General features: G+C 38.7%; 1 protein-coding gene across 1 annotated transcript in view; it reads left to right on the top strand.

Annotated features, from left to right (window-relative positions):
• Positions 1-24,887, top strand: part of SPOCK1 (SPARC (osteonectin), cwcv and kazal like domains proteoglycan 1) — a gene marked incomplete at both ends in the record, with an annotated part of 273,747 nt that overhangs the window by 207,066 nt on the left and 41,794 nt on the right. Inside the window, one exon of the mRNA XM_082063423.1 lies at positions 13,748-13,862. Within this exon, the coding sequence (XP_081919549.1) occupies positions 13,748-13,862 (115 nt within the window). The remainder of the gene's footprint in view (positions 1-13,747; positions 13,863-24,887) is intronic.

Below are 24,887 nucleotides of genomic sequence, written 5' to 3'. Positions count from 1 at the left end.
AAAAATGTCATATTAGAATAGTAAAAATGCTTCAGTCTTGTAGGACATTCTTGAAGCCTTTAGATTTCTTCAGGGTCTGTGACCTTTTCTTCTGCTTCCTTAAGGATGGATGCTCAGGCTATTCAGAGACACTCTTGTTGAACTCTCTGAAGTAGCAAAGCTGAAATCAAAGCTGTGTTGTAAACTAGAATTTTGTTTCTTGTTATGCACTTCATTAAATCAGAAGGGCTTTTTTAGATAAGCATTTGTCATCTCCATGTCAGATTTCTCAAAGAACATGGTGAATTAACAAGACATGTTTAATGCAATCTTGACGGAAAGGTTAATGAGAATTCAGAAGGCAGTAAGCAGGGAAATAATATGTACTGCTTCAGGTGAAAACAAGGAATCAGAATAAGTTGTAATTCAGCTTGTTTTAAATGGAGGTATTTATTTGTTCTATAGTGAATGTAATTAAAAATGTTTTAAGTAATTTCGCCCTTCAATAATTTAAACTCCTCTCTGTCAGTTCATACTTCAGTGGGACCTAGAAGGTGTGTGCCTACTGAGCTGAATTATTTTGCAAGAGACATATTTGAGACAAGGGTCTTCTGCCCTGTGTTCTTTGAAAATAATTCCTGCATCTGCGTCGTTCAAATTCTACAAGATCAAGGTCACATGGCTGAGAAAGGCTGAGGGAAAAGTGGAAATTAAGACAAATGTCGTGGTCAGATCCTGGTGAGAGTGGGCACTGTGTTTCATAGCTACATGGCTTTCTCCCACAGTTAACTCTGTTGAGCCAGACCAGTTACCCAGGGGACCGAGAAGGGGCTGCAGGACAGTGAATTATTTAACCATGGTACCTGTGGACATCTGCATAGTTACGTAGCTTATGGAAAATTCCAGGAGGTTCACAGGACTCTCCCTCTAAAGATACAACAATTTCAATTGAAGGGGATGATTGAAGCATAAAGCAACTAAGTTTGAGTAGCCTTCTGTTCTTGAGCCATCTGTTGATGATTTGCCCTGCTGCAATGAACGCTTTTGCGTTGAACAGAAAATACACTTGCAAAGAAGTCGGCAATAAGTAGGGATTGTAAATACAGTATTTGTTCTTTGGGAGAAAGCTACCAATCTTAATGATGGTAATCACAGTGCTCCTTTTCTAACTTGATTAGAATCAGATTTGTGGCTGCCCAATCAAACAAATTGGCATGTGATGGTTGGAACTTGAAACCCTATCAATTACATACACTTCTCTGTCTACAGTTACCTTTGCACTAAGGTCAACCTGATTACTTTTGTTGTTAGTGCAGCTTGCCTGTTGTATGTTTTACATGTAAAGCCAATATTATTTTTAAAATGTTCCTTTCTTCAGCCAAAGTCAAAATAGCAGAAAATTCTGATGTTTACATTATGAATTATCTGTCAAAGTTCAAGCATTGAAATTTGTGGTTTTGACAGGAAGAGGAAACAAGAAAATCTTAGTTTGCTATGCCAACTCATAGGTAATTACACAAGCTTAAACAAAAATGTCATTTGCACTAATTTAGTTACCTTGTTCCAAGCTCCATGCCTGCATTCAGTTAAAATGTAAAATTTCTTGTTCCATTACCCAGACAATGTGTTTAAGGGTTATAAAACAAGGGAATTAGCTGCTTTTTGGTAACTGGCTTGTTTTCCCTTTATGCATGGGCAAAAGATGTACCAGTGCTTTTGAGGTGCTTAAAAGTTGTGATCCTAAAAGCTCTGACCTTCCTGGGAGGCACCAGCCTCTCAGCACAGAAAAATGACTATTTTTTTTTCAGCTTCAGAATTTATATTTTGAGCTTTTACCAGCAAACAGCTTATTTGAGCCATTTAAACATCAAAGGAGATGCTTCTTGGCTTGGATACATCTTTAATTTAAAGCAGATTTATTAAAGGCTGAAACAGGATAATACTGCAAAAGGATTAGCTGTGGTTACTTGATTTCTGAGCAAACAGACTAATTCTGCTTGCATTGTATGGGTGTCTTTCCCAGTGAGTCGATTAACTGAGCATTGAACTAGGCCTGAGGTTTGGTTCATTCTCCTTTCTTTCTTTTTTTAAGTTTTTCCTTGTTTCTATTGTATTCCTTAGAAATCAGAAGCATTGCTGAAAGCTTTAACTTCAAAGCTGAAGCCAGCTTACTCTTCATTGGTTTCTGTGCTTCAAAATACAGTTTCGAAGCTTCTTTGCTAGTAACTGCCAAATGTTTTGTTTCAGCATTTTATAGCATAGTTTGGCTTTTGTTTTGATTTATTCTTCACAAAATGAAAATTCTGAGAGTCAATTAAAAAATAGGATGCCATTCTTAGCATTTAAACCCTGTTGCTATTCTGAAAGCAGCTAGAGCAGTGGTACTGCAGAGTGCGGTTTACTTTGTATTTGTACTTAAACTTCAGATCTGCTCTATCTGTAATGAACAGACAAAAACAGTCTCTGAGATCTGAAAGTTTACTTGATACTGTATGTTTGATACATCAGTTACAAGGAATGATAGTGCTGGGACCACATCATGGTCAATGAAACTTGGGCAAACCTATTGTGGATAGTTAATCTAATAGATTTGATGAGAAAGGAATGGGATAACTCTGTTCTGGAGAAGAGGATTGACCTCCTGGAATTTATTATCAATTATATTATTTGGGAACAGAAGAACCCAGACTGATCTTCACCTCTCACGTGGAAAGGCAAAGTTTGGTTAGCAGAGAATGACACACTATTTGAGAATCATGCACGTGTGCTGTAAAACCTCCCATTTCCACTTTCACAGAGACACTTCAGGACTTGGTTGTGTGTTTGGCATTTGACTCATAGCACAGGTAAAACACTGAGTTCGGTACTAAGAAAGTATACACTGTAGCTGCTCTCACTACACTGCTGATTTTTCAGGCCAGCCATTTTAGTGTATATGTACCTTCCTTCCCCCACCACCATTTTTTATTCCTTCTAGAAACAAAAATACAGTGAGTTTTAATAAATCATTGCTAGCTAAGGATGTGTGAGCTCAGAAGCCCAGAGTACAGCACCCGGCTTGACCCTCCTTTTCTCTCAGTCTCTCCTGGAAGCTCCCCAGACCCTCATTGGTGTGGGCTCTTAGATGTTTCCAGATACTCTCTCCAGTTTTATAACACAGGCCTCAAGAAGCACAAAATGTTATGAGCACGATATGCTAGTTTACGTGTTACTCTTATTTGTGGCAAGGTTGCTTGAGAAGGAATAGGCAGCAGAGAACAAACTCAATAGACTAATTCACCAGCATTTCAAGAGGTGAAGCAGGTGTAGTAGCAACTTTTCCTTAACTGTCATTTGTAAAAATACATCAGAGAGAGGGTTAAACTGTAGTTTTGAACTGTTCTCAGCCTGTATTGCCAAAGCAATCGGAATCTTGTCCCTAATAACATACTGGCAGGTGCATCAGACATTTTAAAGTAACTGTAAATACAGTACTAAATACAAGACCCTCACGATATGCCAATACCCAGTACCTTTCTTTAGGGTCCTGACATGTTACAGTTCTCCTAGAGAAGGCTTATGACTTGGCAGTTGCGAATTGATGAGAAGCATTGGCTGAGAGGTTTTTGAGATGCTGAGGTACTACCATCATACCAATTGCATAAAAGACTGAAGGGAATATGTCTACGCTTTATAGTGGTCACCAGATGCCATTTTTTTGCCCAGGTATGGACAGATGGATATGAGAATGAGTAGATGGAGCATTGCCTCATGCAAAATCTAGATGCAGTCGCATGGTGTGGCTAAATTACTCAGTTGAAAATGTCATTGCCTGGGTGGAAACCCTGTGCTTTGGGCTCTGAATGTCTTGCATTGCCTTCCCTCTGCCATATGCAGGCAGTTGTTTAGCTGGTAACTGTAGTATGTGTGTGTGCATAGAGCCACAGATCGTTACCTCTTGATTATGTTCACATTATCTGATGTGTCGTCTCCATGAGAGAAATTAAATTGCCTTTAGTAATTTGAAGCAAGTAAAAATGACAAATCATCGTTCTCATGTGATCAGTAAATGGCTACAGAACGAAAATGCATCTCAATTACATGGCAAGTACATTTCAAGCAGCATCGATCGTTCCAACTCTCCAGTTATTTTCCTGTGATTTTCTTTACTTATAAACTAAGATGGCTTTGGTCTATTAAAAAAAAATTAAGTAGCTTCTTTCCGCTTTGAATACTACTATTAGCTATGAACTCTCAGCTCGTAATTATGAAGAGTTAGAATAGAGAATTATTTCATCGAGACAAAAGCAATATAATATATATAGAAATGAAAGCAATGCAGTAAGAAAGTGATTTTTAAAGTCCACATCTTGAAACGGGGCAGTGTACTGGAAAGTAAAAACTCCCATGTGCAGTTAGAAAGTTATCATCATTAGTTGAGCTATCATGCAAATCCTAAGGGAAAAAAAAGGAATAGACATTTAGCAACAGGAAATGCTTTTGTATGTGAATATAGGATATGGGTTACAAGTTGTTGTTTTTGTTTTTGTTTTAATAAGCCAACATTTCTACCTACATTTGCATTTGGATTATGATTCTGCAAATACTCCTGACTGGAGAATTAGCATTTCCAAAGGCAATTCATAGCAGTAGTTACCAGGCAAAGCACATGATTATGCCACGCAATGGAGCATCCTGCAGAGATCCCTGAGTTAGTGCCAACCGCAGGAGGAGGCTCAGGTGCAGGAGCTGCCTCTGGCCGGGCTGCCTGGGAGCCAGAGCTGCTCCTTGGGGATGGGGACTTTGCATCATCTCCTCAGCTCCTGCATTGGTGCACAAGGAACCAACTCGGACAGCCCAGATGGTGGGATGACCTTGGTTCTCCAAAATTATCTGTAGAGTCACCAAAATCAAATGAAAGGCTGAAGCACGGATTTCAGCCTAAGAATGTCAGTCTGCTGGGGAAAGGACAAGTACCTACCTCATAGTAGCCATTGCATGATAAATAAAAGCAGGTAGAGTCAGAGGAAAGCAGGGTGGTGTCTTTATTTTGACTCACTCAATCGTAGTGACAGAACTGTTCTGTCTTCATTTGCCTTTTGACTTGTCTTGCTCTCTTCAGTCAGTGAAGGAAAAGTCAAAATCAGCATTGCATAAATGTTTCCACTTAAGAACCAACTCTTCTGTGTCAAGTTCCAGCTGTCTTTGGCCCCTGCTGCTCCAATAAGCACCCAAATTTCTCATAAGATAATAAACTGGGATATGTCCCCCTTCCACCCCCCTGACCTGAGTGTTTCCAGAACCGACATCTAAATTACTTGTAAAAAATAAATTTAATTTCAATATGACATGCAAGATTTTGGTGCCTAGGGCTATTCTCATTTTTTGTTCACAGAATGGCAACCATTTGTTTTCATTGTTATATTGTGTTGATAAATGGTCCCATGGGTGTCCTCTGCCCCCAATATCTGGTGCTGTGACCTTAGATGCCATGTCATCTAGCTGATGCAATTAACTGCATTAAAAAAAAAAAAAATCCTGCTTCACATTGAGCTGATTGCCAGCTATTTCTTAGGGCAATTTGTTGTGTTTTTAAAAATAACTTTATCCTTCAGTGGTCTGTCCAGAAATCCATAAATGAGCCGATCTTGCTTTGTCTGTAAGTTTGCAGTAGCACAAGTACATGATGATTTCCTTGGTTTACAGCCCTGCCATTCAAACACTGAAATGGTTCAACATGCCTACGAGCAGTCCCCCTACTAACTCGTGAGCTATCAGTCAGCTTGGAAAATCACTATTTTTCTTTAAGTTTGTAGTTCCTTCTTTTTTGGTTAGTTATAACTAGCAAAGCTTTTGGCTACTTTAATTCTAATTACAAATATGAAAGCTCAACCAAATAGTCCTTTAGAAACGAATGGCAGAATGTGTAGGAATAGAGTGGAGTTTGGCCTGTGCTCCAGTGGCAGTGTGGTGGGGGACTTTGCTCCAGAGTTGTGGCTTGGAGAGTGTTTCCAGTTGTCGTCCCCTTCCCCACGGCTGTGCCCTGCTCCTTTCCTCCCCCTTCCCCAGGCTGCAGTGTGTAGGACTGGCAGCCCACAGTCACAGACTCTCTTTTAAGGATCTCTCATGCATGAATTTGAAGGCAGCAAAGAGGCATGAACTCTTTCTAGGTTTTCTAAAACAACTATTTGACTTTAACTGATGAAAACAAGGAGGGCCTTCTTCTCTTCTGAAACCTGTTTTTAGAGGTGTGCACAGTTCTAGTTATAGTGTGGAGCTACAAAATATGCAGTTAATACCATCCTGAATTGCATGATAGCTGCCTCTTGCAGCTCAGCTTGATCTTTTCTGGAGACCAGACCAGGAACTGGTTGTTTCTTCCTGGAAGATGAACCTTCTGTCTCTCCCATTGCTCTGGAGTTGGTACTTGGTTGTTTTAACTTATGCTGTAAAAGCCCAAACTGTGCAATTTATATATGGCTGGGACCTAATTTTTTTTTTTTTTTTTTTAAAAAGCAGATGATTTTTTTTTTTTTTTTAAAGTTACATTTTAAAATCTTAAAATTGAGAACCAAAATTTTAGGGTCCTGAGCTACGTACTTTGGAGCACCTGCAGTTGGCAATATTAAAGATATGATCTCCTGACTTGAGTGATATTTAAAGATTGTCCAGGTCTCATGCTTTCCCTCTGCTCTGTGGTTAATTTTACACTGAAGACAAGTCCTGTAGCTCTCTCTCATGGAGCTACAGGATTGCAGGGGCAGAGCTGTGCAGTGTAGAGCAATCTGTGGTCCACAGAGATTTCATGCATTTGACCTTTTCATGTTGCTGCATTCAGCTGCATAAATCTGTTCAGCCTATTTAATATCAGTGCCTTGTAACCCAGATCTGTTTCCCCTTGACCCCACACCTGGAAGCTGTTCTCTCTTTCTAGCAGATGATGAAACTGTCAGTTAAGTGTGCAATAAGAGACCTTCTTAAATATTTGTTGTTTACTTGAGATATCATAAGGTCCCTCGTGTCATTTCTTGCAGAAAGGGGAATTTCTGAGCCAATGCAGGCTTTCAATACTTAAAAGGGGCCCATCAGAAAGACAAGGGCAGACTTTTTAGCAGGACCTGTTGTGACAGGAAAAGGGCTGATGGTTTTAAACTAAAGGAGGGAGATTCAGGCTAGACATAAGGAAGAATCTTTTTACACTGAGGGCGGTGAGAGCCTGGCCCAGGTTGCCCAGAGAGGTGGTGGATGAACCATCCCTGGAGACATCCCAGGCCAGGCTGGATGGGGCTCTGAGCAACCTGAGCTGGTGAAGATGTCCCTGCTCATGGCAGGGGCTGGACTAGATGAGCTTTGAAGGTCCCTTCCAACTCAAACCATTCTATGATTCTATGAATCAAAGCTACATCTAGTACACAGTTTAAAAATGGCTCAATATGTATTTACATAATAGATTGTGCTAATTAGAGTTTATTTCAGCACCGGTATGCATGCATAACTCCCATTAATATCAACAGCAGCTATGTATTCTCATAAGGAGAGCAGAGCTCCTAATTAGAACTCCAGGTTTTTAAGATATCTTCGTACAGCTTTTATTTCAAAGATAAAGTGCTGTATGTTTGCCTGATAGCTATTATAATAGAAAACGAATGTGGTCGATTTGTTTTTTGTTTTGGGTTTGGTTTGTGTGTTTGTTTTTGTTTTATTTCAGCCTTGCCTTTATTTTTGATTGCAGTGACAGGAGCTGCTACCAGTCAGGAGCAGCACCTGTGTATTGTCTGCCCGGAGAAATGAGATGACTCTACAAGGTAGTAACAGTGCTAGTGTGGACACAGAATAGCTACTTTTGCCAGTGTAAAAGCTACCCAAGTGGTCAGTCCTGGGAACAGAGCTTGGTCTGTATTGCCAGTGCCCACCTGAGGCACGGAGCACCGTTGTCCTGTCCCAACCCTGTCACTTAGCCCAAAATTTGAGACTCATATCGGGACTTCACGTTATTGCCTGACTTTTTTTAGAAATGTGAATTAATGTGGTTGACTTTGCTGTCTCCCAACTGGGCAGCCATGTTCAGGATTTCAGGTTTTACAGAGCCTAAAAAGTTTGCAGAATTCCCATTAAAACTTTTTAATGTATGTGTTCAGCAGGAGGCAATGGGAGTGCACTGTACGACATTTCTTTAGGGATTTGAAGAAAAGATACTGAACCTTTTTTTTTATTGTGCCAAGTAGGAAAAAATAATCTTTTGGTCTGAGTGTGTTCCAAATATATCTATCTATATATATATAGATATATTTATATTTTCTTTTTCTGATGAAAACTGGAAACAGAGGCTTATAAAGAAAATACTGATAAGAGTCCTAGCTTGGGAAGCAATGGCAAGTACTGCTCTAAAGCATGTAAACAAACAACCCCTCTCAAATGGGTGTCTGAATTCCAATGCATTCTAATTATCTGCTAAGAGAGATAGGTATGAAAAACTACTGATACAAAGAAACTCTGGACTAAAAAAAAAATATAGTAATTTTGGGAAGGTTTAGCTTCTGCCGGTGGCAAATACTGAGTGAAGAATAAGGTAGAAAATAATGAGCTTTTGTTATTTGTATCTGAAGTTTAGAAGATGGTGAGTGAACAAAAGATGTACTATAAAACAAACACTGCACTGAAATAATTCTTGGTGGAAATGTAAAAAGCTGCAGGGTGCTAAAGAAGATGCAGCATCTTCCAGGCAAAAACACTGTTGAACAACAGTGTTTTAGAGCCATTACTAATAGTAAGATGTAACATTTCAGGTTTTTAACATGTATTTTAATTAGTATACTGTTAAGTTCAACTCCTATTCCAATTTTCAGTCTTTCTCAAAAGAGACTTCATGGTATTTTATCTTCATCATGTATGTTGTCTGCCTATTCCTGCATACTCTTACCAAAAAGACATGATCCTCCCCTTTTTAATTCACATTTCAGTTAATGACAGAAGCAATTAACTTTCAAAGCTTACATTTTCTGCTTTAGTAGCATAACTATGAGAAATTTTCAATGACAGATTTTGTATGACAAATTTTATCCATTAAGACTCTCTTGGAGAGCCTCCCCTCAGCTGAACCCTGGATGAAGCAGAGTGTGCTGTCTCCTCATCCCCTTACCTGGTGTTTGTTCTCAGAAGGTGAGAATGTCCATGATGCTGAACCTGTGCAAAGTGTTCCCATTGTCTGTCCTCTCTGTAGCCCTACAACCAGGAGCAATGTTAGACACATGGTATGTCCCAGGCCATCTGGGGCACCTGCAGCAGATTCTCAATTACATCTGCATTCTCAAGGAAAGATGCTGTTGGGGCTAGGATCTGACAGTACTCCCCCTATGAATTGTAATTAGAATCACAATGAAGGAATGTGCACAGTCTGCCACTCTTCATCCCAGCATGTGTAACACAGAATCATAGAATGTCCTGAGTTGAGAGCGACCCAGGAGGATCATTGAGTCCAACTCCTGTCCCTGCACAGGAAAACCCCAGAATTCACACTATGTATCTGACGGCATTTTCCAATCACTTCTTGAACACTGTCAGGCTTGGGAGCATGACAACTCCCTGGGGAGCCTGTCCTAGTGTCCAGCACCCTCTGGGTGAAGAACCTTTTCCTAATGTCCAACCTGAACCTCCCCGGCACATCTTCCTGCTGTTCCCTTGGGTTTTGTCATTGGTCACCAGAGAGAAGAGGTCAGTGCTTTCCCTTTCTCTTCCCCTTGTAAGGAAGCTGTAGACTGTGATGAGGTCTCCCCACAGTCTCCTCCAGGCTGAAAAAAACAAGTGACTTTGGCCGCTCCTTATATGGCTTCCCCTCCAAACCCTTCACCAACTTTGTAGCCTCTTCTGGACACTCTCCAGTAGCTTTATATCCGTTTCATACTGTGGTGCCCAGACCTGCACACAGCACTGCAGGTGAGGCTGCACCAGCGCAGGGCAGAGCGAGACAATCACCTCCCTGCTGGCTGGCAACGCTGTGCTGGATGCACCCAGGACACGGTTGGCCCTCTTGGCTGTATCTAATGCATCAAATCCTGTTTGTGCACTAAGTCCATCTCTGCTGTTGGGAGCATTGTGGCAGTGTTCCTGTCTCCTCATCCTTGTGGCACGATGCAAAGCTCTTCATGTCATTAATGCCATCTGGAGGCTGTATTAAGCTTATAATATAAATATTAATTAGTCAAATATACACCCATGTGTAAAAGATTGTAATAACTTGACAATATTACATACATACAGGTTAGATCGAAACCTGCCTGCCAAAAGTTGAAAGCTAGTATAAAGACAGAGATATGCTGTTTTATTAAATCATTAAAAAAAAAATCATCTCCATTCTGCACTAGCAGGATGTACAGGCTGGAGACTGACAGACAAGAATAAAATAGCTGGCAATAAATTTTATGTAGCTATTTTTTCTTTCTGCCTCAAATGTGAATGCTTATGCAAAACACATTGCTGTAGATTCACTGACAATAAAGAGGGAATCATTATATGAGTAGTGGATTCTCAGGGGAACACTTTAGCCAAAACACACTCTGCAATAATTTCCCACATCTTAGTTGAATAAATTAATTTATGAATTTTCCATGAATATGTTCAACCATTTCTCCCCTCATATATTTTATTGAGCTCCATATACATTTAGCAACAAATAACAGAGCTGCTTTTCCATTTGCAGTAAAATAGTTTAGAGATGTTTATGTGAGCCTTGGGGTTCATAGTAAACAAATGCAGTTCAAACACCAGGGAGGTGGCAAAGAAACAATGAAGCTTGGCAGGATCCAGGGAGCTCTACTAGGAGAAAAGCTCAGCATAGAGTCATTGCATATCCAGTCACACCAGCAGTGAGACGGGTCCCTTGAAATCAGAGATGACGAGCCCCAAACTGTGGGACTGCTCCTGGTTAGACTGTGTAGAATCACTGCAAGGAGCTTCATGGATTCTGTCTGCAAAACTTGTATTGTCGCTTTGTCGTCGGAGGCTGATAGGTTGTTAAGCTACTCATGTGGGTTACTACAGTAAGCATAACATCAGATAGGAAGTACGATATCTCCATGTTTTTCTTTAGGGAAAGAAAAAACTGTTATGTATAGTGATTAGATGTTGAAAAGTAATCAGTGTTATCCTAATTTAATATTTTAAATGATGGAGTTCTTGCATCTTCCTCCCCCAGCACTGAGCTGCCACCCCAGTTCTATGAATATGTATATGGACCAACATCCCAAACTAGTAGGGTGAGGGATATAATGTGGTTAATCATAGGTGTAAATTTACTTGGATGTCACTGCCCCATTGTGATCTTCAAGTTTAGATTTTCTTCTTGGCCTGTGCATTCAGATCATAGAGACAGCCTATTTTAAGCAGCTTCTTTTTTGGTTTATTTTGAGCTTTTTGTTTTGTCATTTTTATCAATCATATGGAAAGCTGAGGAAAAACTTGCCTTGCTGTTTCCAAGTGTTAAGATCTTTATTTCTTAACTGCACATAAGTCCCAAAATAGGTCTTACTGTCTTAAAGGTTACATTTGAACTATAATTGGTAACGCTTAGAGACATAATTTACATTTATTATTCATAATAAAATATGTAGCTAGTTGATGTTCTGTAAGGGATTAAATGATCAGCTCTAGCTGCAGGAAGATTTATGCCTGTGTTCTCAATAACATATTGACTATCGAAATATGTTGTGGGAAAAGAGTTGTTGCCTTCAGGACTGTGTGCTCAGAGTGTTTCTTTCTCCTCTTCTCCTTCTGATGTACTTTTTTTTGGTTTGTGTTCTGTGCAAAGGGTATTTATGGAGCAAACATGAAAAATAAGTACTGATATTCTCTTTGGTCTTTCAAGAAATTAGTGCAAAATATATGCTAAACTTGCACATTTGTGCATGGCCATGCATTTTCTAAATTAGAAGGGCAGAACATCACAAAGTATGTGACCAGCAGGGTGCACTGAAGTTCAGAATGGCCAGGAGATAATGTCAACAGAGCAGGATGTAGGCACAGGATAATGGTCTCCTGCTGCTAGATTAAAGCCTGGGCAAAGATGAGGCCTTTTAACAAAAACAAACAGAGGCAAAGCCAAGATATTTTCAGTACTTTCAAAGCAGGAGGCATTTATCTTGTAACAACATCCTGTTCTGTTCTCTTGGCTTCCACTGTACCAAAATAACAGAAGATGATGCTGTGATTTTTTGTCAGTGACTGTTGCTAGATGAGCTCCAATTGCCACTGCATCTCCATTGGATACCACCATGGTCTTACACTGGGTGTTCTTTGGCCTTCAAAAAAGCTGCACATTTCAAAATACATTGCATCACACTGTGTAAGCATGCTGACCTACTTTCAAATGAAAAAGAATTAATCTATAATGAATTGAGACTTATCAAAGGGATTTTACAGCCTGACATTTCCAGTTTCCCGGGGCAGGAGGCAGTCTCTGCAGGGAGGAGCACCAGCCTTGGTGCTGCCAGCAAAGCTCCCCCTTGCATTAACAGCTCTCAGATTCTGATCTGGTAAAATTAGGGCTTGAAGAACATGAACAAACATGTTTGAATTCAGTTCATTAGGTATCAAGCCAAAGAGAATGCCCCGTGCATTATTGTTGCTGCTTTTTTGTGCTGTTTTGGGTTTTTTGGGTTTGGATTTGTTTTGGTTTTTACTTCATTTTATTAGTACATAAGTCCAGTCTCCAGTAACTGCACTGCTGGGCACAATCCGGGGGAAATATCCTTGGGGCAGCAACTGCAGAGAGGATGCCTACACAGGCACAAAGCTCTTAAAGGAAAGTCAGCACTAAAATGTATGTAATGCAAACAGCGAATGCGATGAATAGTCAGTATGTTATGAATCAGGGCTTTTTAACCAGCATTCCTTCGCAATATTAATTCTCCTGAGTTGTCTCATTCATCCAATACTGCACGTGTCCTGCTGTCCTAAATGGTTTGAATGTGGTGACTGTCAAGAAATGCTGTAAATCCCATCTGCTGTCGTTTTAGGGAAGGGAAAGAAACAGGTAAAAATATGTAGATATGGGGAACTATACTGCTCATAGTTTAATCTTCACTTTTCAGTCTTACAATTCTTTTGTATTTCTGGAGTTGATGGCATGAAGGATGGATATTTTTTGGGAAGGTACTGTTAAAGCAACTTATAGTTACTAGAGTCACTTAAAATTTCCTCCTTGTTGGGAGAAGCTGATGTTGTTGAAGGGACCAGTCTCATCAGCTGGTGAGCTGTTTCTTTCAGTTCTCACTATTTTGAGGATTGGTGTCTCTTTCTGAATGTTATTCAGACCAAGCCCATTGCTTGCAGTGGAAGTTGAGAGCTCCTAGATCCTCAAAAGACTGAACTAATACATCATTAGTGTTAACAGGTGATGGATGGCATGATTTCACACCTGAAACATGGTAATGCAGTGTAGGAAACACATGAGATTCTGAAGACTTGTATTTATTTTTTCTTCTTTGCCACTGATCTCTGAGGTGACCTGCAAGAAATTGTTTCCACTTTCTGTGCTGCAGATTCCATATATTTAAGCAGGGAACAATAACAACACTTTATGAGGCACATTTAGAAGTGCTGTGCAAAACTCTGCATAGGAAGTAGCTATTGTTGTTATCTGTAATAATAAAAACAATGGCATTTTCAATAGAGACTGGAGTTTTGCAATCTGTCCAATGCCATTACTGCTAAATTCAATTTCTTATTTAATCCACAGCTGCAGCTTTTATATCTTGCCCTAATTCAAAACATATTCTTTTTTTTATTATTGTAGTGCAAGTTGGAGTTTCATGCATGTACTTCTGGCAAAACCATCACAGCTCGATGCGAAGGGCCCTGCCCCTGCCTTCCAGGACCTGAAAGTTCAAAACACAAGATGGAGAAGACTGGTGAGTTGAGCACTTAGTGGAATTATAGTAGATCAATTGGTTTCTGCTATGTCCTCAGAAAAATGTAAGAAAGGATTTTCTTAAATGGCAGATTTTATATATAACACTTTCTGAGAAAAAGCTAAGGTACAACTAATCCTTTTCTAAACACGTAGTGATTTCAAACATCTTAACTGCTGCAAAACTAACACCCACTTGATAGGGTCTCGTAGGAGTTCTGGTTGATGATTCTTATTGTTGACTACGAATGTTTTGAATGAAAATATTGAATCATCGGAAAAGAAGATAGAAAAATACTACCTGATAGTTCATTACTTCATAAGTTAAAAAAAATAATCAGTAGCCTGTATGTAAATCAAAAAGTCATTTAAAGTCATATGTATACATTACATGAGATCTGGATAATCATTTTAATCTTTAGTTATTAATGTTTTCACTAGAAGTCAAATATTTATTAAGTAGATATCATCTGTATTTATATATGAAATTGTTTCAACAACAAACTCATTGTAAATGATGTCACATAAACTGAAGGCTGGAGTCTCACAAGAAACGAACACTTTCTCTTTCACCAGCTCTCGGTGAGCCCTCTGTTTAGGTCTGTAAGCTCAGTGAGCCCATTCACTTCCCCAGATCTTTCCCTAGGAAGTAAGCACAAGCTGTCTCAGAGTGACCTTATCCCAAGGGAATTAATTCTTGCAAAAGAGACTGACTTAAAAGCAACAGTCCAGCAGCAGGGCAAGTGCTGCAGCCGGGTTCTTTCTCAGACTTTCCACCCTGCTACGGGGAAAGCCCTTGGGAAAAGAAAAGAGTTGTTATACTTGTGGCTGTGGTTTCTTGATAGGAGTGCAGATGTGCTGGTGAGAATATTCGAGAACCTCTCTTTGTTCTTACTCCTCCCCACTATGGACCTGTTCTGGCAGCACCATGGACAGAAACAGGAAAAAGTGTTTAAACAATTCCTCTGGTTAGTTCAACCCTGTTTGTTCAGCTGGAAGTGGTGATGACCATGCTGGTTGTGCTCCATATGCCGGAGCCTCTAGCACAGCACCAGTTTTCACATTAGGCCTCTGCTTTCTAGAACAAGAAGTGCTTCTGAAGCCTAGATTTTGAAAATGCAGGTTTATTCCATTTTTTGCTAATCGCAAACATTTTTCTGCATAGCTATCAAACTTACATTAAGTATTTTGAATGGCAAGGTTCTGAAATCAATATATAACTGTAATATTGCTTTATGTAGCTTGAATCTTTTGGTTACAGTTTACCCATTGATAAATTGCTGTATTCATATTTTCTATTTCTTGTAGTCAGGCACAAATATACTTTTCTTCTCATAAGCCATTCCCTATGTGCCCTCTTTGCCCTTATCAGAAAGAGTATCAGATTAATAAATCTTCAGTGACATTTTAAGCTTACAATTTCATTCACAGAAGAGAAAAAAGATTCTAATAACCCTTATCTTGATAAATGCAATTTGACAGGGTATATGTATTCTGAAACTCAGGCTTTTGTTTTGCTTGACTCCAAACTTTTACTCCTCCTAACAAAGCATTAATTTAATGGGTTGGGTGATCTGCAGAGCAGCTTTCCCAAAGGCTTCTTCAAGAGGCCAAACTCAAGCTAATGGTGCTCCTGCCATTGCCCTGGTGACAAGGATAGTAAATGTCTCAATTCTGCCATCACCAGTGTGGCATGAAAAGAATGTTCTGTCCCTTGGAGGAGCACTGTCACCTGGGAAATAAAGGAAATCATTGCTCTGCATGTATGGAAACATTCAATACACTGAAAACAGTCACCTCCTGCATCAAGTGTATGCAGAGAAACTGCTCGTGAGCCTGATTACAGTGTTATAAGAAAAATACTTGTACAAATATGGAAGTGATTATGTGTGTGCATTATATACGTATATAAAAAAATTAATAGCAGTATAATATTTTGCTTTATCACTGTTTCTTTCTGGGGTTAGGTGCTGAAATGCCCAAAAAACAATTTGATATTGAGAATCAAATAATAGCAAAGGGGCTTTCTAACTTGCTTTGTATTAAATTTTCTTCTGGATCTTTGAATGTGCCAGTAACGTGCCATTTAAAGACTTCCTTTAACTTACCTCCTCAGTCTCTGCTCTTCAGACATTGCTCAGACATTCAGTTGGCTCATGAGTGTATGGAGTCTCAAGCTGAATATTTCAGAGCTTGACGGTCTTTTAAGAGCTCCCAAGAGTTTCCCTGAGAAAACATGAGTAAATTCTATATATCACTATAAATTTTACCCAGGTGCAATTTTAGCAGCATCTGAAGAGGGATTTGGTATTGTGTGTGTGTCTGCCCTTTACAGCATGAAAGCTTCAGCTTTATGGGAGAATCATTAATTCTAATTGCTGACCACAAAAAATTTCCATAGCACTACCTTTCCTAAGATTCTGTCATTTGCTCAACAAGTAGTGTCACCTGGCTTTGAAGAAATAGTATGTAAGGTGACAAGTGTGGGATGTCCAAGGCGATTGCATGGCAGAGCGTGACGGTCCCCTGAGACCTGGTAACGGCAGCACTTGAGTGATCTCCCCTTCATCAGATCTCCAGACCTCTCAGTTTTGAGCTTCTGACAAGCATTTTGGTTACTTGGTACCTTTGTGTCTTCTCTAGTCCTTGCACAAATTTGTTTTATTTTCCTCATATGATATAGTATAATTAACATTGCTGAACTAGTATAAAAATCAGCAGTTTGCTTTCTCATATAAAACTTTCTGTAAAAGAATTGTGTAGACAGTTGGGACTTGGTTTCTGCTCCTTATTCAGTTGCCAGGTTTGTGAAATCTATTCAAATACAGCAGAATCTTAACTGGAAAATAATATAGTGCTAAACCTCATGCCTAGTACAGACATGCAGTGGAAAAATACTAAGGAGAATTACAGTGCAAATGCTTCCAGCAAAATGGAAATGCAGCTCTTAGAGCTTCCACATAAACTTTTTAATGCCTATTATGCAACAAGGTTAAATGTATGTGCTTGTGAACTTTCAATTTGAAGACAGTTTGCATTAATCTTTACACATTCATTCAATCATATGCAAATATTATTCCATAATAAATTATTTTCAGAAATTAAAAATGTAAAGGAACATTTAATTTCCAGACTACTGTAATTCTAAATGTCATGACCTTTTTTTATATGCTTGTGAATAAAATTGGCAGTAGCATCAAAGAAAAGCAATCTAAGTGTATGTGCTCGGAGGTAACAATTGACTGCAGTGTCTGAGTCGTGTTCTTTCCTCCTTCCTGGGCCCTTTCAAAAACACCTCTGCTTTGAGGATGAGGATCAAGATTAATAATCATGTTAAAAATTGGAATTCCTTTTATAGTGCTCACTGGTATTATGGAGACATTAATAAAATAACACAAATGCTAGCAAAACAAAACTGCACCACAATTATCCTTAATGGCAAATAACAACAATATAATCCTTCTACTATGAAGTTAAATCTTTAAAGAGATGGCAGGATTGTGTTCCTCATTTTCTTAAATGGAATTTTGATTCAGAGTCTGAGAGGTAAAAAACAGGACTCTGCAAGGGTGCTAATGGAAAATTTTGGAAAATAAGATAAGCCCTAATGCTTTCTCTCTTTTCTTTTTGAGGCCCATTGAGATTTCTTTGGTGTATCAAAACACTTGATATGCTTCATTATTCAGAGCAGTATCCCAGCTGTACAATATGCTTCTGTGATAGCCGCTGATTTTCAACTCCACTACCCAGAGACAAAGGTTGAGCTGTAGTCGGCCCTGAGGTTAACTGCCCTTTCAGAGGGCATGGGCCTTTCTTCTAACAGTATAAAATGAATAAAGCTATAATTTCAACAGCAGAAGAGGTTGGGTAACTGACTCCCAGTGGCACACAAGTGACAGAAGTAACTGAAGACACAAAGTCCTGCCTGCTGGTGGTTTCTAGATATCTCTTTCCAAAATCTCTGCATTATTTAGCTAGAATTCTTATCAAGTGTAACTTATGTTGACATTAGCTGAAGCTTCTAAATCCCCCTCCATAAACAAAGGACTTAGAACCTGCTGGCAAGGGAAGAGGTTTGCCCTTGAATGTGCAGTGCATCCTATCAAAAAGACAACATTGTGCAATGATTGGGGCATCTCTTGGTAAATGTGAATTCGGAATTGCAGTAATGGGGTTCTGGCTGCTTCCTCCATGCCTCTGTGTCTCCCCTCTGTTACATGTGTTAGTGGTGAAATAGCTCAGGCAGCATGGTAAATGTTCAACAGCATGTCAGGGCTCTTTCTGACCATACCTCCTTTTTGTCTTTTCTAAGAAGTTGAGTGCTATTCTCCAGAACTACTATTAATAGTCTTGTTTTATTGCCATCAGGGTTGCAGAGCCACTGGAGCATGAACAGATGCAGTAATTCAAAGTAGGTTTATCCTTATCTGTGCATTGTGGTTTTTTGACCTTGCAGAAACACCCAAGGCAACTTCTAAGAAAATGCTATTATCTTGATAAGGGAAATGTAAGGTCAATAGGCAGAAGCAAATACATTCGTTTATACTGAGTGTTGTTTAGATTTCTTAAAGGGAACCAAGAGAACATTTTTAAGCTGCAGGACTAGGTCTTGGCAAGCTCGATCAAGAATCTACCTTGTTTGGGGTATAGTTTAGGATGTGAATTGTAGCATTTAACTACCAGCCCAATTGTGTGTGATGGATGAGAAGGTTTTATGTTCCATTCCTTTAGAGAAAGAGCACTCAGTGCATGAAGTTCATTTGAAGAAATCACAGTCTTGTTTCCCAAATGAGTTGTATCATTTCTTGTGCCTGAATGAGTGACAACTGAAATAATTGAAAGTCTTGGAACTAAGTCTGTCTTTGAAATCCACTTTCAGCAAATATTTCAGTTTTAAATTGCTATTCACAAGTTTTCATAGCTTCAGAGTGCATAATTTTAAAGTTTATGAAGATGAAGTATGAGTTGTGAAAATGGTTGCATTGAAATTGGTTTCAGGGTTTGATTTGTCAGGAAATTTTTTCCTTTTGTGGCTTTAGCTTTGAAAAAAGACTCCTTCTGACACTGGATTTCCAGGTAGATTTTTAAGTGGCTTATTTGAGTCTCAAACTCAGAATGGTAAAACAAAAAAATTTTATAATTGAGATATTGAAACCCTTAGTAATCTTATTAAAACTAGGAAGATTTTTTTTTCCTGTTTTGCAAGGGAGAAATTATGTGTTTCAAATCAAAGAGTAACTTTCAGTGCAGGGCAGATATGAGGACGTGGAATACAGTCATGTGTGTTCCAGACACTGACATGATCCTTCTCTGGACTTGATCAGTAAAGAGCAGGATTATTAGCTCGAAGTTATGCAGGATCTGATACTTTTGTTTCAAAATTGTCTGTATGAGTACTGCAATTCAGTCTTTTAATTTTTGTTACATGATGAAATTACCTTACCCAGGTAAATCTCAGTTATTTAATATCTGTAAATAATAATTATTATTATTACTATTATTTTGCCTTCAAGCTTTCACACAAGATCAGTTGAATTCCTTTCCTGAAAGCTTTTTATTTTTCTGATAGTTATTGTCTGTCAGTAGTGAAGTGGCCACGCCCATTTAATATTGGATTAAAAGAAAGTGAGAGGCAGGCAGGAACAGATGCCTTTGCTCTTCATGGATGGTTCTTAACATCACCCAGTTCTATCAGAAGCAAAATAAAATAGCTTCAGGATTGAGGCAGCAAAATCAAAATCTTCCTAGGGTCAGAAGAAAGAGAAAAGTAATGGTGGCTGGGGAGGTTTTGTCCTGCTGCTGGACCTCGCCTGCATCATCCTTTGGTGTGCCAGAGAAAAGCAAGAGCTTATGAGGGAAAGGCTGCATGTTCTACATATACACATTTCATTGGAAAACTCATATTTTTGTAGGAGTGTTATGTTAAATGGAACACACACTCTGAGAGGCAAGTGAATAAAATGTTCACATGCTGAAAAAGAATAGAGTAAAAAAGCTAATAATACAAACAAGAGCATGTTAATCGACTGATAAACAAATGCTAGTTTTTCCTGGTATGTTTATCTTCCTACACCAGATTGCCTTGTTATCTTCTGTGCCTGAAGTGTGTTTTATCAAGACTCATATGCAGAGTTGTCCTTTGAATAGCTCAGGGAGGACCCATAAAATGCAAGTCCTTTTACTGTAGCTCAGAAAGATGGTGATGTCCTTACAAGAGGTTTGATTGGGAGGTCACTGGGCCAAACTCTTTGACGAAGGAAACATTGGCTGTGGTTGTGTGGTCAATACTTAATCACATCCACAAACTACAGAGAGTTGATTAGATGAGGTTGATGTTCACAGCTCCCTACATAGCTGGGTAGAAAGTCCTTTATGTTCTCAGTAAATACCAGGCTCTTTCTGGTCTGTTTTGAAAATCTGATCATCCTGAAGCATTTATAACTGAGCAATAGATGCTGCTGAATGGGAAACATTAAAATTGCTGCTATTTATATCACTCTGAAATTATATCACTTACATTCCCATTAAATCTTACATCTTCTTTGCATTGATTTCTAGGCTAGCTACGTATAATGAAGTGATCAATAGTAGTTACTCTTCCCATTCAAATTCAGTGAAACATCTTTAATCAGTGTAATTTAATGTCAAAGCATCCAAAATTTTTGTTATGACTATGCATTGCACAAGTGAGGTGGCAGGAATTTCCATGGTGTACAATTAAGTCATCACACAGAACGGTTTCAGGTACAGTACAACCCTTATAGATAAAACACTTGCAGAATCTTCTAGGTTTTTGTTAAAATTTTTTTTAATAGTATTTTTCCTGTTCCCAAATACTACTGACTGTGACTGTATAATTAGCCAACATATAATATTAATTGTAAACTTTAATTGACAAAACGATTCTAAATTTCTGCTTTACAAATACACGAGCATCATATTTTAGGATGTATTTGTGAACAGCCATAATGGTACAGTCCTTTCACAAAGAATATAAAGAGATGGCAAACATCATTAAAAATCACTTTCCAGTCTGAGCAAACGCTATTGGATTTTACACCACTGTTTGTTCTGCAGACACTGAGGTTCTGAATTACATGTGCAAAGTATTTACACAACAGAAACAAAACGCATATTTTCAGACTGCTGTGTTTTCCATCAGAGCTGTGTTGTACAGGAGAATTGCCTGCCCAAAAAGCTTTCTTAGGCTTCAGAGAGAGCCTGTGATACTTGTACACTTTTTTATCAAGGAATATAAATTAAAATATTTTTGTACTGTCAGCAATTATACACAGAAAACACTCAAGTTGATACGCGAAGCCCTCTTTGATATGGAGTTGAAAAGGAGAAGGAATTGTCCTCTGTAGATGTTGTTTTGCATTTTGGTTTGGCTCTAAGGTTGTGGAACTCGATCATAGCAGACCCCAGACAGATAACAAGTCAGGGACGATACCATCCATTGACTAGTTGTCACTTCTTTGGTATGATCTTCCTTGCATTTGATTAAATTACAGCAGGCTCCAAAATATAACAGACAACTTCTGCTTTAGAGGCAGAAGTGCCGGAAAGGAGAGAAAAAAAGCCCTAGAAGCGGCACACTGTTCACTTTGCTTCTTTCAGGTATTTGCTGAAACGATGTTGACTGCAGTAATAACATCACTGTCAGCAGGATTTGCACTTTTAGTTAATGCATCTCTATCATGCCAATAGAATACCATTGAGCCACAATTCCTGTCATAATTTTTTGAGGTTGGACGAGGACATGAGACGTAACTCTTCATCATCATTAAGTAAAGACTAATCCCAGACAGCAGCAGGAGAAAAGAACAGCATAAAAATAACTGTGTCATGGTGTAATTATATTAGAAACAGTAGGATTTTTTAAAAATCCTTTTGAAATCTTATGAAAGAAAGCTTTTAAGTCTGTGCTGCTCTCTGCAGCAGAGGGAAGTCTAGATGTTTTAACAAGCATTTATAGCTGTGCTTTTACCCCAGGCTGAGCAGTGGATATGAGTTTCACCCCTTGCTCAGGAGTTCTCACCACCTAAAATGGAAATATTATAACCAAATTGGTCTCAACCCATATAACCAGTAGCTGTGAAGTGCTCATTTCCCCATCAAAGTCAATAAGGAGGCTCCAGAGCTGCAGCCAGCGCTGATGTTTCTCTCATGGACAACCCTGTCTGAGGCACCCACAGCAGCAAACCCAAATCTGAACTGGGCACGGGTCCCAAGGCCAACTTAGGGACAACTGGTGTCACTGACCCTGCAAATACCTTCCCACTTTGATATACAGATGATACAAATGCCACCAGGGTGTCTAAACCTACAAAAGACAGTGAGTGTACTTAGCTCAATGGTAATGAGTTTCATAAACACTTACTAAACAAAACATTAAAATGGCCATTGATTATTTTTTTTACCATAAAAAAAAAGGTTAGAAAATGACAGACATAGCAAATGCTTAGCACCAGCAAGTAACAATAATTTTCAGACAAGAAGCAATTTGATTTTTAGATTGCCAAAAGAAAGCTATTGAAGTGGCACACTGTGTTAATAGAAACACCGTCTAGGAACAGCAGGTGTTTGTGTGCTGATAATGATAATTAGAGCACTAAAATCTCTCTCGTCATAAACAAAAACAAATAAATAAAACTGGTTTCATATAGTTTTGGTTTTTTTCCTCATGGATGTTGATTTCTGCAGGTTTTGGAATATTTCCCTAACATTTAATACAAGAAAAAATTTGTTAAATCTCCAGAAACCTGGCAGTGAAATAAATTATAGGGCTTATCATTGCAGTGTTAAGCTAAAACATTGCTAGTGTGAGAAGAGAAAAAAACACCACCACCATGCCACCACAACTTTTCAATAAGATACAGGAGAAAATAAGACTTGAAATTGCAAATGCATCTTTTTCTGGTTGTTGTTTTATTCTTTTTGCTGTGGTGTCTTAAGCACTGAATTCCATCTTTGGTTACTCCACCGTAAATCTGGAATAGTTCCATCAACAACAATGAGCGAGCTGCCTTTGGTAAAGTTATTCTGAGTCTATAGTGGTATAAATGAATATAGACTACAGACTAATTGTTCATTCCAGAGAGTTTGTTACTTTTCATGCACTTCTCAGCATTGTGTCGTTAGTTCTGATTTTTTCTGTTTCTGATTCCCTGTTTGTTAGTGCAGAAGAAGGGAGATGGTATTTGAGATATCACTACCTTATTCTAAATGTACATGCTTACATATTTTACAGCTTTCACTGTCCCAACAGGGACATTTCTACATTCACTTTCTACATCCACCTCTAAGAATCGCGGTTTTTTGTAATTCAGTTTAATGGACTGTATGTAAATAATAAAAATAAAAATAATTTTTTAAAAAATGCTATCTAGTTCCTGTAAACAAATGCCTCTCCCTTAGAGATGGACTAGAATGAGAATCAGGATCTGCATTTGAGAGTTATTACAATCTGAGTGATTTTACTTTAGTCCATCTGTCAGACAAGAGTCCATCATTCTCAGAGGAAACACTAAAATATACTACAACAGAAAAAATATATGTTAGTATTAGGGAAGCTTCTAGGCAACCAGCACAGGATCTTTTTGTCCCAAGTGTTGAAACATTGGTGTATCTATTCAGTCAAACTCTGAAAAAGGGGGTTGGTCTCTCAAAATTGCGGTTTAGTCTTTGCTGTGGGTGTCCAGCCTTTCTGGAGATCTCCTTGGGACTACCTTGGACAGGCAGATCTGTATTTGGAGCTGAATTTACAATGCCTTAGTCCCCTACAAACGTTCAGACATGCCTTTATAATATTTCTAATTAACAGTAACATGGCTAAGTTTGTGTCTAAGTAATTTGTTTACTGTATGATGATTTTCTGGTTTGGTTTTAATTACAGTTTTCTAACACTGTGTTCCACTAAGTGACACAGAATTTTGTGACTAATGGTTTAGAATAATGCTTATGGAAAAACAGTTTAGTTTCCTTTATGAGAATATACTTTATACAATGATACCACTATATTCTTGGATTTAACAAATCAAGGTCTTGGCTCCTTCTTGCTTGTCTGAAGGTAATTTTATGTATCATTGTTTCCCATTCCTCAATTACAACGATAGTTAGGGCCTAGGGGAGGTATCAGGCACAGCCAACAGGCAGATTTTTCTATCGTCTAAATTCTAGGTATGGTCTGTAACAGCAAGTGCTCATTTATCAGGCAATCCCTGTCAACAGAAAAAATGAAAACTGAGTAAAATAAAATCATGTCACAGTCATTTCGGGCAGCAGGTTGCATGTTACAGATGCCTCATTGATCCTTCGCGATTGAAATTCAGGCTTAGACTTTCAGTTCTTGAAAGGGTTGCAAGTATTCACAGAGAGTGTAAGATGCAAAAAATGTTGAAGGGATATGATCTTTTGAAAAACACAGTTCCCTGAGCATTTTAGTTGAGACAACGAAAATAAGGCTTCACTGGGGACTCTAAAGTGAGGAAAAAAAACCAACATGTATTTGTCTGCAATGTGATTTTCTGAACAATTAAGGTACGTGGTTGTTGATCTCTCTGATATCTTGCTGTGAAAAAGGAATGCCTCAGTATTTCTCAAGCTTAACAACATGTTTTGTTAACATTATGGTGCTAGTTATATATGGCAGGTGCCTCATTCTGTTGTGTGGTTTTCACAAAGGGATTAATTAGATTTCGCTGAAATATTCAGTTGAAATGAAACCCAGGAGACACCAGAAACAATTCTGTCTCCAGAAGTCCCAGTGCCAAGGTACCAGAATAGCAGTTTTCTAGAGCTTAAGGCCCTGAAGAATACTGAGTTCACAGGGAAGCTTTGCAGACCTTGCACACCCAATATCTATTTCTAGCTGTTCCCATTCAGAAAAAAATGAGAACCTACAGTTCCAAAATGTAGTGAGATTGGCCTGTGTAGCATTGCAAAGCCTGCCCTGGTTTGCAGTCCTTTCTCTGAGCTGGAGGAGCATAGATGAAGCACCTTATCTATAAATTACATTGTTGGT

Source organism: Streptopelia decaocto (assembly GCF_964273445.1).
Source record: "Streptopelia decaocto genome assembly, chromosome: 12".
NCBI classification, from domain to species: Eukaryota; Metazoa; Chordata; class Aves; order Columbiformes; family Columbidae; genus Streptopelia; species Streptopelia decaocto.
The sequence above is the reverse complement of the archived record's forward strand: the minus strand, read 5'-3'. Positions and strand labels throughout refer to the sequence as shown.